At 52.5% G+C, this 13656-nt stretch overlaps 5 protein-coding genes across 9 annotated transcripts; 4 read left to right on the top strand and 1 right to left on the bottom strand.

Moving 5' to 3' along the window:
• Positions 1-2288: 2288 nt before the first annotated feature.
• Positions 2289-5181, top strand: H310_07844 (TKL protein kinase). Of its 3 annotated transcripts, XM_008873356.1 has the most exons (8): positions 2289-2965; positions 3028-3062; positions 3127-3330; positions 3378-3517; positions 3570-3649; positions 3707-4231; positions 4338-4637; positions 4683-5148. In XM_008873356.1, the coding sequence occupies exons 1-6, from the start codon at positions 2438-2440 to the stop codon at positions 3938-3940; spliced, it is 1221 nt and encodes a 406-aa protein (XP_008871578.1). In that variant the 5' UTR covers positions 2289-2437; the 3' UTR covers positions 3941-4231; positions 4338-4637; positions 4683-5148. The 3 variants fall into 3 exon arrangements, with proteins under 3 accessions (XP_008871578.1, XP_008871577.1, XP_008871576.1); XM_008873355.1 differs by having other exon boundaries at positions 3707-4637; XM_008873354.1 differs by having other exon boundaries at positions 3707-5181.
• Positions 4283-6061, bottom strand: H310_07843 (TKL/DRK protein kinase). Of its 3 annotated transcripts, XM_008873351.1 has the most exons (7): positions 5523-6054; positions 5436-5470; positions 5182-5370; positions 4882-5039; positions 4765-4835; positions 4533-4724; positions 4283-4480 (listed from the first exon to the last, which is right to left on the bottom strand). In XM_008873351.1, the coding sequence occupies exons 1-7, from the start codon at positions 6006-6008 to the stop codon at positions 4385-4387; spliced, it is 1227 nt and encodes a 408-aa protein (XP_008871573.1). In that variant the 5' UTR covers positions 6009-6054; the 3' UTR covers positions 4283-4384. The 3 variants fall into 3 exon arrangements, with proteins under 3 accessions (XP_008871573.1, XP_008871574.1, XP_008871575.1); XM_008873352.1 differs by lacking the exons at positions 4283-4480; positions 4533-4724 and having other exon boundaries at positions 4725-4835; positions 5523-6061; XM_008873353.1 differs by lacking the exons at positions 4283-4480; positions 4533-4724 and having other exon boundaries at positions 4725-5039; positions 5523-6061.
• Positions 6062-6675: 614 nt separating this feature from the next.
• H310_07842 (hypothetical protein) lies at positions 6676-7404 on the top strand. Its single transcript, XM_008873350.1, has 2 exons — positions 6676-7071; positions 7114-7404. The coding sequence occupies exons 1-2, from the start codon at positions 6720-6722 to the stop codon at positions 7371-7373; spliced, it is 612 nt and encodes a 203-aa protein (XP_008871572.1). The 5' UTR covers positions 6676-6719; the 3' UTR covers positions 7374-7404.
• A 2228-nt stretch (positions 7405-9632) lies between these two features.
• Positions 9633-10115, top strand: H310_07841 (hypothetical protein; the record flags this gene model as incomplete). The annotated part of the gene is made up of 2 exons (XM_008873349.1): positions 9633-9833; positions 9891-10115. The coding sequence occupies 2 exons, from the start codon at positions 9633-9635 to the stop codon at positions 10113-10115; spliced, it is 426 nt and encodes a 141-aa protein (XP_008871571.1).
• A 1955-nt stretch (positions 10116-12070) lies between these two features.
• Positions 12071-13625, top strand: H310_07840 (hypothetical protein). The gene has a single exon (XM_008873348.1). It carries the CDS (start codon positions 12087-12089, stop codon positions 13608-13610), a length of 1524 nt encoding a protein of 507 aa, XP_008871570.1. The 5' UTR covers positions 12071-12086; the 3' UTR covers positions 13611-13625.
• Positions 13626-13656: the final 31 nt, after the last annotated feature.

Below are 13656 nucleotides of genomic sequence, written 5' to 3'. Positions count from 1 at the left end.
ACATTTTGCCTCGAACTCCGCACCTGAGTTTGAGTCTCCTTGTTTGCCCGCGCCGCGCCTACCCATCAACTTGCCATAAAACCCCGTGACACACAACTAATTAATATCCTCGCAAAATTAATTCTTGTCCAAGAAGTACTGAAAAATGAATTATAGAGGCGGATTGAAAATTCATATGACACACGTCGCGAAATACCGCTTGGTGTACTCAATATGCCGTCACCCTCGACACGGATGAGACTCACCGTCGAGCAAAAGCGCTCACTATTGATGTATCACAAGTCCAATCCTGACATAAGAGGACTTGAACTGCAAAAATGGGTTCAGCGTGAATTTGGACTGCCACATGTTCCCCAAAAGTCGACGATATCTCGTTGGCTAAACGATCAGAGCAAGCCCATGGATGTACATCCGTCACACAAATCAGCAAACTGGCCCGCCAACCCGAACTGGAACGTCGACTAATGACTTGGATTAGAAAGTGTGAGGAGTGAAAGGTCCCCATTGTAACTGGACCGACCATCCATCCGTGCCAAGGCGATCGCCATACGAGATGCACTCCACAGTTCATCACAGTCTACAGATGATCTCGCCATCATGAGGTTTTCGAACAGCTGGCTCTACCGCTTCCAACTGCGACACAACTTGAAGTCCCGCGTTTTGTCTTCTGGAGGTTGCCAGGGTATCAACCCCCTCCTGAATTCGAATATGATGTCCGTTTTTGAAATCAAGCACAATACTGTACCACATGTATATTCTTATCCTATCAACACCGAGCGACCCATCCTGTTTAATTTTGTACTTGTGTAAATTGAAAACCCTTAAAACCATATCGCCAACAAAGGTTCCCTATTGCGAGGGACTACTGTACTACAGTAATACCAGTACGCAGCAAAAAAGGCGCACGGAACTCCACGCAAACGATGGCTACAGTGTGCCAACGTTGGTGTCGATTTCCTTTTCGCGGGGCTCACGTGCGTCGTGTTCACCGTCGTCACTTGCATGTGCGTGGATGAATAGGCTGTGGAGCCCTCCACTGACATGGTTGCGTGGCGACAGTACATTCCCCAGTACTGGGGGCTCACTGAGTGTCGGTCGATGCTGCACCTGCTTTAGCGAGTAAGGTCCCCAACGCAGTCGCAGGGATTGCGTCGCGTTCGACGAATTCCTATTGTGTGGACGATTTGACCGGCATCCCGGGACGTGGCCGGGAAAAACTGCACGATCAGGTGGTGCGACTGCACCATGTAGGTGCATGTCGCTGGCGGCATCGTCGAGATCTGCGAATTGTGTTCGATTGAGTTCCGTTAGAACAGAACAGTTGCGGCGGTAACGACTCTTGTTTTGCCGTGATTGACTTCATATTCAGCCTTCTCCCGTTGTTTGGCGTGTGTCGCGTGTTGCGGTGCACACTGGCGACCAAATGCGCTGTATTTGCATCATACTGTAGTCGGGCAGTTGGTGACCATGCTGTCAATTGCGGAGGTCGTGGATGGCAGGACGATGAGCTCATCGTTCAACTACGACGCCATGGCGTTTGCGCTGCTGCCGACCGTAACGACTGGTCAGCTCTCTTGGAAGTTGTCGCATTTGTCATGGAGTACCGCATGACACAGGTTGAGGATTCGTCCGTGTCCCGCTCGAAAGAGGCCATCTCGCTCGGTGACTTGTATGGCGCATCGCTTGTCATTGCAAGCGTGATGTGGTTGATGTTACCGCGCCACAGGGACGAGATCTACACGTAACGCCAGCAACGCAATAAGCTCCGACGGTCGCAGATGGCTTGTACGACGTCGGCCGCCGTCAACGTCGAACTCGATGGAAAGAGATATATTTGTGCTCCATTGATGCATGGCATGGGTTTGAGTTGACCATTGTGTGCAGCTCATGGACTGTGCTCTCCACAAACTTGTTGTACAACTCCCGTCCATGGATGTTGAAGGCCGCGGGCGTTCATCGACAGCACCTTCACCAAGGATACACCAGGCGTAGATCTTGGGCCCAGACAGGTCGCCGCGGAGCCGCCGTCTTGACATCATTACGCATGACGGCACCCTAGCCACATGGCTGCTGCGCCCAAGCCACCCAAGGCAGTACGGCAGAATCATCTGGACACCGAAGTGGTTCGTGTTCGTTTGTCTCGCGCGATCTTAGACGATGACATATTTTCTGAGAGAATATGGTTCGTTTTTTACTTTCACTGGGGGCAAACTGCCAAGATTCTGTGATCTGATTGGTTGAAAATAGAGAAGAAAAAGCTCAAATCGTAATCTGACACATTGGCACTGGTGCCATCCAGTAACATCTTCCGCCGCCTCCTACTGTGCACAATGTGGAGCGCATGTAATGGTGCGGCGGGAGATCGCAACTGGTGATCGGAGGTGGGGTGGCCAGAGCACGGACACCAGTGCTGCCCCATCCGCGCGCACTTTCGAAGATGGGGTGCGTAAGCTCCCGCGCAAAGTCCACCGACGAGTACGCTACGGCGGTGGATAGAACAGAGAGGACGTCGGGAACGGCCCTCAAGTTCCCCAACGCCATCCCTCTCGGGTCCACCGACGGATGCTACGACTTGGAGTCGAGTCATGTTGAACCGACAATCAACACCGCAAGCACTGATAACGACACGTCCCATTCGTCGCTGTCGTCCTCCACATTGACGGCAGACCTCCCAGTCCCCAGCCCGACGAAGCCTCTATCTACGACGGCGGCGTTTGCCACCTGGATCAACAATCTCAATGAAGATCCATTGCTCGCGACAGTCGCCATTCCTTACGACTGTCTCCTTCTTCAGAGTTCCAGCCGACCTACCGGCATCTTCGGCAACGTTCATCGTGGGACCTACCAAGCGATGGCAGTCGTTGTCCATCGCTTGGATGCGTCCAAAATCAACGAGCGTCGTCTCCGTATCTTCAAGGACGACATCTACTTACTCATGCGTCTGCAGCACCCCAACATTGTCCAGGTATGTGGAGACTTGGTCGGTCGGCCGGGAAGATCGCTCACATGGCTCGTCCACTGCGATAGTTCATCGGGGCGTCTTGGACCGCACCACCCACGAGGTACCCTACGATGCAATCGTGGCAATCGACTTCCCCTTCTGACATTTGTGCGTTGCCATCGCAGCTCGTCGGCGTGCTGTTGCCTTGTGATGGAATACCCTCAACGCGGTGACTTGTACTCGATGCTGCGGAGCCCGAAGTACAAGCTCACGTGGCAGAAAAATCTGCTTCGCATTGCCATGGATGTCGCGGCAGGCATGGCGTACCTTCATTCGTGCAACCCGCCCGTTCTCCATCGCGAACTACAAAGCCTGCACGTCCATGTCACGTACGCACTCGCCATCAACTGGCACGTCCCTCTAACAATGATTGTAGCTCCAACTACGTAGGCAAGATAGCCGACACTGCGTCGACGCCGTCGCAGGAAAGCAGCAGCGGGTCGCGTTGGATGGCGCCGGAGCGCATCCTTGGGGAGCCGTACGACGGCAAGGCGGACGTGTACAGCTTTGGCATTTGTACGACCTGACGAAGTACAAGAGACCAACACTCACTTGGGAATGCTTGTAGTGCTGTCGGAAATGGACACGAGCAAGATTCCGTATGAAGAGATGGCGCGCCACCGGCCGACAAAGTACACCAGCATGGAGGTAGCCCCACGAGCCTGTGGAGAGGAATGAAGAGTTGTGGTAACGATCGTGTTGTAGAAGGCAACGCGAGCGTCGACGGAGCTTCTGCGCCGCATCACGACTGAAGGACTCCGTCCACAAATGGCCGTCCATGGCCTCGCCACCGTCCGTTCGCTGTTCACCCGATGTGTCAGCGTCGACCCCATGGAACGACCGACGTTTGAAGAGATTGTGACGTTCTTGAAACACGACGTCCAGGACGAAATCAACGTTCGATTTCCTTCCACAAGCGGACTCTTCTGGCCAACGTGAGGGGTGCATCCGTACTACCTCGCTCACCGTACGAGCCACCACAAGCACTTCCACTCTCCCCTTCTCCCCCAAATTTCCTGGTGACGAGGGTACCCGAGCTCGTGACTGCGCCAACCGCGTCCATCGACGGACAAACCAGGTGATGCGCTAACAAGGTCCAGGACGAAGCAATCCAGCTGCGCATCTGCATACTCTCTGCTCCTCAAGCAAGCGAATCCTTTCCTCGAGCTGCATCGTTAGGATATGTGGTCAAGGATCGAGTGCATGGCTTCGACACGTATGTGCCTAAAGGTCGGCCAACATTCATTTGCATGCACGTGTGTGCTGATTGACGGCACGTGATACTCACAATAAGCTGTATATTACGCTGGAACGTTGACATATTTTCTCCGTGCAGTGGTGAAACGAGCGCCCGACGCTGTCCCCACTGGACAAGCCGCCGGGTCACGCATCGTTGTCAATGTACTGCGTTACGTGGTTGACGCCAAGTTCTTGGGCGACAATCGGGTCGTTCAAGTCGACTTGAATCGAATCGTTCACCTACCATCACACCATCATGGTCCCAGTCATGACGAAGCACTCGATGACGTACTGCGCGCTGGAGGATCTCGCGTTTCACGTTTGTTTCGAGATCGACCATGATCTCTTCAAACGTCGGTCGCATGTCAGGGTCGTCCGACGTGCATCGGACAAAGAGGTTGCGAACACTGTCGAGGCACTTGGCGCTCATGTTTGGTCGTAGGTTCTTGTACGCGACCATATGCATAAGCGTGCTTCCGGCAATCTACGCTCCATCAGACATTGGAATTGGCATGTTGGCTTACGCGTTTCTTGGACGTGCCGACGTTCTTGATGTCATGGTATGGAATGCGGCGGGTGTCCAACTCGGTGAGCACTACAGGTATATTACCATGTGCAGAGCCACGAACGAGAGCACATACCAATGCCAAAGCTATACACGTCGGCCTTCTCCGAGTACCGCTCGGCGCGGATCATCTCTGGTGGGAGCCACAGCGGTGTCCCGGTCACGCTCATCGTGTCGTCGAGGACCTTTTCTCGACTCAAGCCGAAATCCGAAATTTTTGCGCCGAACGAAGAGCTGCATTCAATAAAAGATCGTGAACGTCTCAAAAAAAACGATCGAACAACATTCCTCGTGTTTAGAAAAGGTGCAATAATGTCCCAAAGATGTCGAAAAAGTACCAAACGATCAACCCACCCCGAAATACGGCATGAAGTACCTGACGAGAATGTTCATGCTCTTCAGGTCCCGGTGGATGATGGGCGGGTCCATCGAGTGCAAGTATGCCATTCCGCGTGAGATGTCGATGGCCATGGACAGCAGTGGTTGCTTCCACGAGAGCTGGACACGGGGATTCTTGAGCACCGAATACAAGTCGCCGCGGTCGAGGAACTCGGTCACAAAGCAACTGGGCAACATCAACGTGTCGATGGTGAGCCATAAAGGATGGAAAGGAAAAGGGTCGGACAGTACATGTTGGAGTACGAGTTCCAGCTCGCACCGATGAACTATGACACAACGATGAATCGCTCGACAGCACACGCAGTGCCGTGGCTCTACCTGGACAATGTTGGGGTGGCGGAGATTCATCATGAGTTGGATTTCATCGGCAAACATACGAATGTTCTCCGGGTCGATCTTCTGACGCACCATGCGCTTCACGACGACAGGGGTGCCGTGGTATGTGCCCTTGATCACTTCGCCAAATGCGCCCTGTCCAATGATCTTTTGCAGCTTGAGCTCTTTGAAGTTGATTGCCGCCATGCGCAGGTGAATCCTCGAGTCCAATATGGAGTCCACAACGACCTTTTCACCGTCCTTGAACTCTGTGAACGTGACTGTGCCTGGTTGTGGTAGCAGTGGTTTTGGTTTCGTCAGTGAGGCGTCAATTGTGGGTGCCGCGACGACCTCTTGAACAGCCACTGGTGCTGGCGCCTGTATTGCATTTGGTTCGGTCGCGGGAGCAGGTACCGGCACTGGTTCAGGCGCCGGTGGCAGCACAGGTTCGTACACGTCGCTCGTGCCCTTGCTTGAGCCACAGCCCATCCTGATCGACTGCTTTCGAACTGGTCGATGCAGTCGTCGGCGTCGGGATGTAGAAAAGACGGTGCTACTCCATTACCAACTTCGACCGGATATTATCCGTATGTTCGCTTGCCCATACTAGAATGAATCGTAAGAGCAGAAAAATATTCTTTGTAGAGGACGCGAGCTAACCGCAAGAAGTTGACGAGGGGAATGGACAAAACGACGAGTACAGGCAATCACAGCACTGTAAGTCTTTATCGATATTATGGTGGGCTTGTGGATGAATTGTGATAGAGAACGCTACGAAATGGTAATTCACCATTTAGACCCAAACAACGAATTTTCGATATTTCACAATGACAAAAGGTCCACCGCAGTTACCTGTGACATTTTTCGCTCCTTTACTGTAGATTTTACTGTGAAGAAGCATAAACTGTACCTTGACGGCGAATAAATGCAATCGATTACTCGCGGGTTCGAATGTGTTTCAGTCCAATTCATACTTTTAACAAGCATGTCGAATTTATGCAGTTTCTCTCCTGTCGTGATGTTTTGAGGACTTGAAAGCATTCAATATTAGTGATATACGTGAATATATAATTCGACAGATTTCGCAAATACTCGTGACTTCTGTAATATTCAATGGTCCGGTTGTCAATGCTATCCGGATTCTTGGATATTCTTCGCAAGTGCGAATAGTATTGTTCTGGCATCGCTTGAGGTCGAAGCATGCACGGTCACGTCGACGACAACAGCTTAGAGACGCCGCTCGTGGACGAATCCGCCCCTGCAATAGCAGGACGTATACCGAATGAATCATTGACCATGAAGTCAGGCCATGCACCATGTGCGGTTGCTGCGCCTTCGGCTGGGCCGAATCCCTATGCTGTGCCCCAGTACGACCCTTCCGATAGCTTTTCCGGCCACGAGGCTGGCTGGCCTCGACCAAGCATGGCGAGATCGAACTTGTCTCCGTTGGGTTCGCGGCTCGACGTGTGGGTCAGCGGCATCTACACGGTTGTGGCAGGTCTCACGATGATTCAAGGGTTTGGAATCCTGTTGCACTTGAATCTCACATCGGGTACGTCAGCCCTGCTACTTATGGTGTGACTTGATCATGTAGTGATCTTGGGGATGTACCTCATGGCGTTTAGCGCGGGATTGGTCCTGTACGACTTAAAGAGCGTCGTGTGTGGAGTGACGTTGGAGACTTGGTTTCCATTTCTCGGCAACTACCTCGGTCGCGGGTTCACGTTGCTGTTTCTGTTTGCGTTGAATGCACAGAACTTTCAGTTTTTTCAGCTGCCGATGTGGGTCACTGTCGTCGAAGGCATTGGGGCAGCCCTGCATTTTGCCATCTTCATGACGACGCAGCCTCAATAAAGTCGCGTAAAAATTGTGTGATTTATCGACAGTCTGTGCATATTCCACACTTCTCATCCACGATCTGTAGCTTCCGAGCTCTCAGCGCTATCGTCTGTGGATTGTCTGTTCGATCAGTAGTAACCTCGTTTGTTCGAATTGAAGATCCTGTGCGACAAGTTATGCTGCCGCAGGATGGGCTCTCAGGATGTAAATCCACAAGGGTGAATGCATGTCCCTTAGAGGCAAGCATGATGAATTGAGAAACACTGCGGGGGGCTGAGTTGCACCGGTGGCATTCCGAGCATCCACAAGTGTAGTTTGATGGCACGACATTTGGAGACAAGAGGGCAGTGGTCCCGTGGCGCGCTTGATAGGCGAAGCTAGCGTTGTGTTGGGGCCCTCTGGTCGACGCCTGCCATGTAAACCACAAGAACCACCTTCTCAACACCCGCCATGGCTTATGTAGCTTGTTAAAAGCTTAATCACGGTGGAATAAGGATTCACAGAAGTAGTAGGAGTGGCGTTGGTAATGGTGGATGTACTGATGTAGATGTGGTGGTCACATGGGCTGTAGGCATAGGTGTAGTTGTGATCGGTAGTGCCGTTGTCGCAGGCACAGCCGTGGTGGTGACAAGCGCAGCAGTTGTGGTAGGGGCAGAAACTAAAGTTCGCGGAGGCAGAATTTGCTGACCAGTAGGGGTTGCAGGCTCTTAGGTCGACTATTGTGTGTTGTACGATGAAGTTGTCGATGATTTTGTCCTATATACCCCACGGTTGACCGCCTCCGATGTTGGTTGTGTGTCGCGATCCCCATCGAAGACTTCGCGCCTCTCTGCTTTCAGCTGCATACGCTGACCAAGCAATGCATTCGAGTACGACGAAGGATGTGTTCGAGCGCGTATATGAAGGCACTTGCAACACAGCACTGCCAAGGCAAGTGCGTCGCATGGATGCCAAGCACTAGGATGAACGTGTGGCGGCTAGCACACTTGAAGATTCAGAGCATTGTGAGGAGCTCGCCACCAGCATGCCATCCAGTGCCAGTCGTAGACACACGATTGGAGCCCAGCGTTTGGGTACGTAATACTGCTTCCTTGGCAGCAAACTCCGACTGTCGAGCATGATTGCAGCTTGCACAAGGAGTCGAATAATGCTGGAGAAGGGAGGCATGGTCACAGGATATGAAGATCACAGCGCGTTGGGATGCTCGGTATTCATTCCAACATCTTAATAAGTTGCGAAGAGCTTTACACGCGACGCTACGAGGTGCATTAGCTTTGACCGTGCTGTCTACTGAGGTACTGCTGCACAATATGGCAGTGTCCTCGACATTCGACTTCATGTACAGCCGAAAAATCTTACGCTAGTAAACTTTTAAACGTGGCTCATTCCTTGTGGTGTGGATCCTCTCCACATCATCACGCTAGCTATTCCAACGGCGCCCACGGCCCGATCGGGCACATCCAAAATAGAGGGTCTTGTCGAGCGAATTGCCGGTAAATCGAAAACTGTGGCCCTTTCAATCTCGACCTCGGGGAAATGTAAAATGCCATCCAGATGTGCGCAGACGGTAATGTACTCTCGATTTGCCGTGATCACTTCCATCATAGCGCCGCTGTGAGGAGCAAACAGTTCATGCAGTTTTAAAGCTCCGCTGCGGCTGCACGCTTAAGCCAACCGACACTCGTAAAGACCTGTCTATCCTCGGCAGAGAATTTCTTTCGTTCAATCCACCAGCCCATCAATCGCTTGCGACCTGTTATTCCCCGTGGGACGAGGCGCATCTCTTGTCTCATTTCTTTAAAGCTCGCTACGGTGCGCGAAGAGATGGCGGCGCCATCGCTTCTTGACTGCCTACAAAGTGCTGGATGTCGCGTATTTGTCTTCCTAGGCGGTGTTTCGTTGCATCGTTTATCCGTGGTCTTGAACACCCACGCGCCGACACGCGCCTTGCTTCTTGACGATGCATTCTGGACGCACTTATATCAAAAGCTCTATCACGAGGCCGTGCCTAGCGGATTCAGCCCCCACCGGGCGTTCGTGCATGTGAGCTGTCATTGCGAGTGGTTTGGCGATCACGTGAGCCTGGTCCACGGAGACCTGCAAGGTGTGGTCGACGTGGCGTATCCAAGTATACCGCAGGTGGACGTGCTCATTTTTCCAACAACCCCCACATTGCTGCACCCCCAAGCCACGTCAGCTGCTGGAGCGGTCCACAAACTCGGTCAAGCTGAGCTTAAAACGAAAATCGAACGCGCGCGACAGCCGAACCCCAATATGCACTCCTACTTCCCCCCAGGCACAGCCGTGCACACGCGTGGAGGAGGTCTCTCGCCATGGTTTGCCCACTTGATTCACTGCGTTGGTCCATATAGCATTCAGTCGGTGGAAGCGAAGCTGAACACCATTGCATTGGTATATCGTTCTGCTTTGATGACGGTGGGGACGCTGAAGCTGCGCCGAATCATGATTGTGCCGGTAGGCACAGGGATTGCGCAGTGTCCGGTCCACGTTGCCGCGGAGGTAACGATGCAGTGTCTGTGGGAATTCGCCTTGAGCAAACTCGAATTTTCCCCTGGAGCTCCTCATCTTGACGACGAGCCTCGGTTTGCACTTGATGACGTGGTGTTCTTGTGCCGCGACAAGGAAGTTTTCGATGCGTTCCAGGAGACCAAGCGTGCTTTGCTGGGAGGCGCGTACGAGAAAGCAAGCGATGATGGTGATACCATGTCTATTGATGAAGTTGCCGACGACCTTTGACGGGCTCTGCGAATTCGAGAGTAGAATTTCAACTACACGTAATCGGCATGATGCTGTAGCTTTTCGCCAGTGTTGTGCACGTCTAGCTCTTTCTGCTGCGAGTTTAGTTTCAAGTATCCTGTCGTAGCAATGTGCCGTATCGAATCCAATGTGGCGAAGTTGGGATGATCTAGCAATATGGCCTTGACATGTTGTCTGAGCGCCAGTGCGATGCGTAAGGATGGAATGTAGCTTTACCGCGATGTTGCTTGCTGGTATATCAGCGACCTTTCAAGACGTTTATCGGGCAAGAGCGAACGTCGTTGAATAACATTTGCATTGCAAACATGTCATTGGACGGACAAAATGTGTTTTGACCAATGGTGATCAGGCCCACCATAAATTCTATAAAATCATCGTGTTAAAAGTGTTATGCTGTTCCAAAGGTCATTTCTACAGGCGTATTTACTGGCTTATTGGCAATGAAAACTTCGTCGTTGAGGAGATAATTTCACAGTAAACGCATTGATGCAAATGGAAGAAGGTGGACTTCCACTGACGGGGGACCCATAAAATGTTGTCTGTTCTTGCGAGTACTCTTCTTGCGCGACTTCGAGCCATCTCCGGGGGCCATTGGCGAACGCAGCTTTCATGGCCATTGCAATATGTCGTACGCTTGGCGGAAGAGACAAGTGCACGACATTGAGATTCTGTGCAAGCGTTGGGCTGATACGAGGCTGGGTTGCTCCTTGCTGCGTGTTCGTCGGATGTACATGTACCGGTCCATCGCTCAGGTTATCAAATCAAGGAAAGTGCTGTGGCTATTTTTAACCAATGAAAATGTCATGCATGATTTGTTTAAATTTGGATTGGCTAGATCGAAAAAATATTCGTGCGGTGGTGTTAACTGTAAGCAACGTTCCATGCACGTCTGCGTCGTGTACTGTACCTATGTAGAGTAGCACCTACACTACTTTGGCACTAGCATTCATTTTTCCGAATGCACAGGACACGGGATTGTACACCGCTTTGTTCAGGAGTCCGAGGCCCCGCTGCCACTCACAAACAGCTCTCCCTATATCGATAGACTATGAAAGAGCTCGCGGTACGGAACGTGAGCAACACCGCAAGGAGCCTAAGACCCCAAGCCCCCAGATTTCACCCCCTCCTACAACGACTCTGCATGTTGTGTAAGGCTCCTGGAAAGCTACTACGTTTTACTACGCCCGAGCTCTTCTCCACATCAACCAAATACAACCTGCAACCCTGCCAAATCGCCCAAACCAAAACAAACTTCTATCGACTCGTTGGTCATCGTGCCTACACAGATTCAGCGAGCGCACAAGTTGAACATGAAACGCAGACAGTGCAAACCTGAGATGGCACCCAAACTCCGCCCAAACAAGGACGACACCATCGTGAGATGGGAAGCGCCGCCATCCATCACCAGCTGCCGAAGCCGACGTGTCCATTGGGTCGATTCGAATTCAGGGTGGCGGTGGGCTGTGTTAGCGCGTTATGTGGCGTTGCCGGTGGGACAAGCGCCACGGCATGTGTGGGTTCCAATGTCTCTGTCGATGGACACCGCTAAAGACAGGCAAACGCACCAACGAAACAGGCGTGGCCGTGTCATTCGTGGCTTGTCAGTTCTATACAAAATCAACCCCTTACCTGAGTGGACCCCAACGGCGACAGCAAATCCGGACGCCATTCCCGGGGTTCACTTGCTTGTCAAGGTCTACCTGTCGTTTTCCTTTGTGAAGCATTTGACCTTGAGCAGAGGTGGCATTGGTGGTTTCTACACGCTAAAGCCATGTAGACATCGTGTCGACGAGGTCAAATGACGCCGATTTTCCAACGAAGGACGCGACATGAGCAGTACGTGACACTCCCGATGTACCCATATATATGCCACATGATTGTGTCGACATGTGGGCAGTTCCTCATCCAAGGCCTGGTACCAGTTGCGCATTTTGAACGTGGATCGATCCAATGCGCTTGCTTGGCCCCCTTGCGACGCTGGCGCTCGTGGCTTCTGTGCCGTCCCCGATCTCCCTCCGTCAAAACGATCGAGTCGTCGTTGTGGGCGGTGGGCCCGCTGGGGTCCACTACGCGTCCCTCTTGGTCAAAAAAGGGCTCAGGAACGTCGTCCTTCTCGAAGAGAACGACCAAGTGGGCGGTAAGTCCCGGACTCTCATCGACAAAGACGGCATTCCTCACGAGATGGGCACGTGTTTTGCCAACGGGATCTATGGCCCCATCTTCGACTTGATCAACCAGTACGACCCGACCAACGAAAAGTTTGTGTGGGCCGTCAACACCCCAGGATACAGTAAGATCATGGGCTCCAGTGTTGGTGCCGCAGACTCGGACCCAGTGAAAAATTTGGATTACCCGCACTTTCTCCTTCGCACGATTGCGTTGAATGCTCCCCCGGAGTTTCCAAAAAACGCCACTGTTGCCGAGCTTCAAGGTTTGTTTCAATTGCAGCTTGGGCGGTACATTGCCTTGCACAACGCCATCTTTGGCAAGTACCCGTATGGGCTGCCGCCGCCCCCCAAGGATTGGAGTCTCGTCGACATGACCGCCATGGAGTTCTTGCGCCGCAACAACCTGATGGCGCTGGAAGGCACGCTACGATTTGCCCAACAACAGCAAGGGTACGGTGTCCTCGAGACAATCCCGGTCTTTTACATGCTCTGGTGGATGCACCCGGACCAATTTCTCAAAAAGACCAACGCGTTCTCGTTTCGCAAGGGGTACCAGCACCTTTGGTCGTCGATCCACCAAGCGCAAAAAGGCAAGTTAAAGACCATTTTGAACGCCAAAGTTACCCGTGTGACCCGGGGCGACGCGACGACCAAGGCGCGAGTGACGTACCAAGAAACCAAGTCGGGGGATGTCGAAACGATAAAAGCTGACCATGTTGTGATGGCCGTGGACCTCAGCTTGTACGGTGGTCTCGTGGCGGATTTGGCTCCCGAGGAAAAACAGGTCTTTCAGACGGGGGACTACACGGCGTCGGCATTTCTCACGTCGTTGTACGACTCAGACCCTTCGCCCGTCGAGACTGCCACCATCGCCTGGTACAGCCGCATGAACCAAGGCGGCCGCGTATCGACCGTTCGGAATTCCAAACTCTCGTACGTGTTTACCAACTCGACAGACTGGGGTGAGTTGTCCACCGGGCGACAAACGAAGATCGCGTACCAATACTACAACCAGCCTCTGGCCACAGTTGACGCAACCGCTTCCCATATCCAGCTCCGAGCCGACCTCAACATGACAGCGTCCACGAACGTTCAAGTGAAGTCTCAGTTCCGCACCAACTACTTTCCAAGGTTCACTCCAGCGGGGCTCAAGAAAGGGCTGCCGTGGAAGATTTGGGACATGCAAGGTCAGCGTAAGACGACATGGATCGGCAGTAGTGTCTGCTTCGAGAGCGTCCTGGACGTGGTCATTTACAACACCAACTTGATTGCACATGTTAACGTGACGGAGTCGTCGTCAGATTAACACGAATACCCGGTACGCCTTTGCAATCGTGATGCATCGCCGAGAC

This window comes from Aphanomyces invadans (genome assembly GCF_000520115.1).
Source record: "Aphanomyces invadans strain NJM9701 unplaced genomic scaffold supercont1.15, whole genome shotgun sequence".
In the NCBI taxonomy this organism is placed as follows: Eukaryota; Oomycota; class Saprolegniomycetes; order Saprolegniales; family Verrucalvaceae; genus Aphanomyces; species Aphanomyces invadans.
This window is presented reverse-complemented; position numbering and strand designations above follow the sequence as displayed.